The sequence below is a fragment of the Orycteropus afer genome, unplaced genomic scaffold, assembly GCF_000298275.1.
Source record: "Orycteropus afer afer isolate SDZICR_OR568_19922 unplaced genomic scaffold, OryAfe1.0 scaffold00224, whole genome shotgun sequence".
Taxonomy (NCBI): Eukaryota; Metazoa; Chordata; class Mammalia; order Tubulidentata; family Orycteropodidae; genus Orycteropus; species Orycteropus afer.
This window is the reverse complement of record NW_006921811.1, coordinates 2,662,927-2,668,234: the sequence shown is the minus strand read 5'-3', so window position 1 is coordinate 2,668,234 and position 5,308 is coordinate 2,662,927. Positions and strand designations below refer to the sequence as shown.

General features: G+C 44.4%; 1 protein-coding gene across 1 annotated transcript in view; it reads right to left on the bottom strand.

The window, feature by feature from the left end:
• Positions 1-1,563: 1,563 nt before the first annotated feature.
• CLNK (cytokine dependent hematopoietic cell linker) overlaps positions 1,564-5,308 on the bottom strand; it is a 139,978-nt gene continuing 136,233 nt past the window's right edge. Inside the window, exon 5 of the mRNA XM_007948788.1 lies at positions 1,564-1,710. Coding sequence (XP_007946979.1) covers positions 1,564-1,710 — 147 coding nt within the window. The remainder of the gene's footprint in view (positions 1,711-5,308) is intronic.

The window sequence follows — 5,308 nt, the reverse complement described above, 5'->3', positions numbered from 1 at the left end:
ACATAACAACAACAACAACAACATGGAATTGATTCAGTGCAAAACTACCCTCTAGGGTTTCCAAGGTTGTAAATCTTTACAGAATCAGACTGCCACCTCTTTCTGCCACAGAGCAGCTGGTGGGTTCGAACTGCTGACCTTTCAGTTAACAGCAGAGTGCTTAACCCCTGCACCACCAGGGCTCCTTTGCAGTCACATAACCACCCATGAATTGCACACATGAGATTTGGTAACATTTGAACTCATTAATGCCATTAATTTCAACAGCAAATCATTTGGCTTTTAACCTACTCCCCTACAAGAGTTTATTAATTTGCTTATTTAAAAAGTGGGTAAGCTTGTGTTTTCAAATTGTTTCTCTCTTTTTAAATTTAGCTCCTCAACTCCATTGTCTGATGCAATGGACTGCACATGGGATTCAAATGCACTAAAATCTGGGGTCTCTGGACATATTAAGATAAATCCTCTCTTTGAGCTCAGTTTCCCCATCTGTTTTGTAAAACAAGAATGAAATTACGACGTGTGCAATGTCACTGCAAAATACTAGCGCTGATTTGAGGAGAGTTCTTCACTACCTTTGAATGAAAGTCCACAATTAGGATTTTATTTATTTATTTTTAATTTTACTTTCACTTAGATTTAAAACTGACTGAAGGCTGGAGTGGGCTATCATCTTCTGAGTTCTTCACTAGGAATTTATTAATCCCATTAGATTCAAGCTCTTTTAAACAGAGCATGGAGTCCCTGGGTGCTGTGAATGGTTAAAGTGCTCAGCTACTCACTGGAAGGTTGGCTGTCTGCATTCACCCAGCGGTGCCTCATCACAAAAGCCTGGTGATCTCCTGAAAAATTAGCCATTGACAACCAACCTCTCGGAGCACAGTTCTATTCGGACACACATGAGGTCACCGTGAGCTAGACAACTGTTATTTATTTACTGATTTATTTTATCATGCTGGACACTGATCCTGTGATCACTTCACACCATAGTAAGAGTATTTCTGATTTCCGTCTTTCGGGTGATATTCACAAAAGCTCTGGGTTTTCATACCACCTTTCTTGCATATAATTGAATTTCCAGGATCATAAAAATGAATGGACATTCACTGTCAGCACACCTTTAGCACAAGGAATCACCGTAAAATTGTAAATGCACAAATCCAAACAGTTCTGCATTAAAGCAAGGCAGCTCAGGGTCCTTGAAAGAGTGTGGGCTGGGGAGTGTCACAGGACATGTCACGTGCTAGCTGCAAGCATAAGCAAGAGCTTCCTGTGAGCCTTTGTTGCGTGTCTGTGTCACAGCCATAATGGCCAGGCTATGGTTCTCTCTTTAGAAGGTAGTTACACAAAGCTGGTTTTTAGTTTTGCACCTCACACGTATTTCTTCTACTGCTGGAGCCTGCCAAAGCAGGAGTGATTTTCCAATTTCCATTATAGATTTTTTTTTTTTTTTTCTATGCAGCCTAAAAAATAGAATCATTTGGAGTCACAGAAAAGAATCTCTTGGAATAAATGAAAAATGATAGTGATAGCCACTGAACGCAAGGTGAAATGAAGGCCGGGCTACCTAGGTGAGAAGCACCTGTGGAGGGGGAGAGACTGACTCAGGTAGCATTGCTCCCTGCAGATACCGGTTTTGTCTTTCCCATCAATCAGCGTAATAGGAAAATACTTGTAGTGTTCGATGATGTCTTCCACCGAATCGAACTTCTGAAACACAGACAAGAGAGTTAATGCAATTTTCAACAATGTTAGTGTTGGTAAATCAAAGTGCACTCTGAAATGCTTGGTTTTCCTTAGGAAAAGGGAAATTGTACATTATTCCTGGAGCAGGACGTCATGCTAGGTAAAGTGGAGGGACACTGGTTAAGAAGACGATCCTCAATGAGATGGACTGACAGCGGCTGTGATGACGGGCTCAAGCATAGCAACGATTGTGAGGATGGTGCAGGCCCAGGCAGTGTTTTGTTCCGCTGTCCACAGGGTCGCTATGAGCTGGAACTGACTCCATGGCACCTAACAACATTGGGAAGACGCTTGCTTGCCAACTACCCGAAAGGTGGGCAGTTCGAGCTCACCCAGAGGCACTTTGGAATGAAGGTGTGGCGATCTTCTGAAAGTTCACAGCCTTGAAATCCCTTGGAGCACAGTTCAGCTCCGACACACATGGGGTTGCCACAAGTTGGAATTGACTTGGTGGCAAGTTGTTTTTTTTTCTGTTCTTGTTCATTACATTGTTACAGGAGCTCTGGTAGTGTAGTGCCTAAGGCATTTGACTGCTAACCAGAAGGCTGGTGGTTCAAACCCACCAGCCACTCCTCAGAAGGAAGGTTGGGCAATCTACTTCTGTAGAGATATCACCTCAGAAACCCAAGGAGGGGTTGCTATGAGTCATTGGATCCAAACCAAGGGCAGTGAGTTTGGTTTGGTTTTGGTTGTTTATATTGTATACATGCATCAGAAAGGGATTTAAAAAAAAAAAAAACAGGAGGCGAACAAGTTCTTGAAGGATGAGTGATAAGAAGGACAGATAATGAAGGGGAGACCGAAGTAAACCACGAGGCAGCTCTGTAATTCTGTCCACCTGGCGCCTAGCAGGATCAGGCCGAGCTCCACTCTTGTTCCTGCTGGGCCCATTACATAGCAAGCAGCTACCGGGAAGCTGTGGGACCTCCCTAGCCCCGCCCTTATCTGCTCCAACAAAATGAAGAATAGCATGGCTTGAACTAACCTTAGAAAATGGATGGGAAAGGCGTGGCGTGAACTTCCCATCCTGTAAACCCCTATTGTTTTCGTGCGTCCTAGTAAACGCAGGAAGAACTGAGGCAAACACAGGGCTGCTGGGTGCCCTGGACCACTTGACTTCCCTCCCTGGGCATCTTGTGAAATAACCAGGTGACAGCTGATGACTCCATTTCAGTGTTTCAACAAGTGTCCAGGGGGCACTGGTGGCTTGGTGGTGGCATTCTCACCTTCCACGTGAGACTCTTGGGAGCTCGTGGTGCAGAGCCTAAGGCGTTTGACTGCTAACCAAACCCACCAGCCACTCCTTGGAAGGAAAATTGGGCAATCTACTTCTGTAGTGATACCGCCTTGGAAACCCAAGGTGCAGTCGCTATGAGTTGATCCGACTTGACTCAATAGCAGTGAGTTTGGTTTTTTTGGTTTTGGGAACAACAACTAGAGGGATACAGACAAAGTGCTATGGCAATGTAATCGAGAGGGAGGTTAGGGAGTTTTGAAATGGACTATAGATTATGGGTGATTTTAGATAAATGAATAAGCCAAAAGCCAAACCAGTTGCCATTGAGTGGATTCTGAGTCATGGCTAGCCCATGTGTTTCAGAGTAGAGCGGCCCTCCACAGGGTTTCAGTGGCTGATGTCTTGGACATAAATCACCAGGGTGCCTCTGGGTAGACTTGACCCAACAACTTTTCTATTATCTAAGTGCTTAGTCATTTGTGCCAGTCAGGGATACATAGGTAAGGAAGGTTTAAAGATATCAAAAGCAGAAGAACAAGCATGTATAAAGAAATGCTGTTGAGAAGACTTGGGCATACGCTATGTCTGACTAGTTGTTTAGCTGAGTTCTTGAAGGGAAATATGGAGAGATAATCAGGAAGAGCTTGCTCAACTCGCCTCTCACGCCTTAAGACTATCTTGATCCTCCTTAGTGACCCTGTGAGGTGAGCAGAACAGGTTGGATTCTCTTCCCTGGAGAAATAGGGAAACTCCAGCTCAGAGAGGCAGATTGATTTGCTCAGAGTCACACAGCTACAGGGTCAGGACCAGGGACAGAACCTCATTCTTCTCTGTATGTGTCTGTTCATTCCATTATGCTTATGTTTTCAGTGCAGTGACATCACTAGGGTTGGTGTCACCCTGTGTGTTGTTAGTCCATGATGTCACCTGCCCCACCCCATGAACTGCCTCCTATATCAGACTACACAGAATTCTTAGAAATGTTTAGTATCGAGTCATTGTCCAACTTTCCCAAGCATATGTTCTAGTTGTTGTTAGGTGCCTTTGAGTCAGCTCTGACTCAGTGACCTTATGTACATCTGAATGAAACACTGCCTGGTCCATCCTCACGATCCTTGCTATGCAGCCACTGTGGCAATCCATCTCTTTGAGGGCCTACCCCTTCTTTGCTGACCCTCTACTTTACCAGGCATAATTCTTCTCCAGGGAATGGGCCCTTCTGACAACATGACCAAAGTCAGTGAGACAAATCCTGGCCATTCTCAATTCCAAGGAGCATTCTGGTTGCACTTCCTCCAGGACAGATTTGTTTGTTTTTCTGGCAGTCCTTGGTATTTTCACTTGTTGTTGTTATTGTTGTTATGTGTCCAGTCAGACCTGACTCATAGGGACTCCTCCTTGGGTTTCTGAGGCAGTATCACTATAGAAGTAGATTGCCCAACTCCTTTCCGAGGAGTGGCTGGTGGGTTTGAGCCACCAGCCTTCTGGTTAGCAGTCAAGTGCCATAGGCACTATACTACCAGAGCTCCCAGTATTTTCAGTAGTCTTTGCCAACACTACAATTCAAAGACATTAACTTTTTGGTCTTCCTTATTCATTGTCCAGCTTTCACATCCATATGAGGATATTGAATATATCACGGCTTGGATTAGACTATTGACATCTTTGGTTTTTTACACTTTAAAGAGGTTTTTGCTTAATGTGCTTAAGACTCTGCTTAATTGTTGTCACAACCCATGAGGTGCTCTACTGTCAGTGAACAGAAGTACACTCTAGACCAAGGATAGATTCAGCTGAGGCTAATCTTGCCCAGACAGCAGTGATACAACTTACCTGCAGTCCTTACAGAAACAATAGAAGACAGACACAGAGTAATTCCTCACAGACAACTAGACAGCATGGGAGAGAGATCCAATAGATCTACCATCTCAGGACCATAGTACTGGGGGACACCAGACTCAATTGGCACAACAAAATACATAAAAGCATTGCTCCACATCCTACATTGGTAAGTAGTGACTGGGGTCTCAAAAGCTTTCAAGCAGCCATCTAAGATGCAGCTAATGGTCTCCTAGCATTGAAAGTGAAGAAGAATGCAAAAAACAAACAAACAAAACAGAAGGGCATTTAGAGGCAATCAGCCCTAGGACACGATGGCCCTTGAGACCAGAAAAACTAGATGGTGCCTGGCTACCAACGCCAACCACTCAGGAAAGGATCAAATCCGGAGATCCTGGCTAGAGTGGGAGGGAAAACGTGGAACAAAATCCAAAAACTCAATAATGACCAGAATTACTGGTCAGATGAAATCTGGCGAGACCCCCA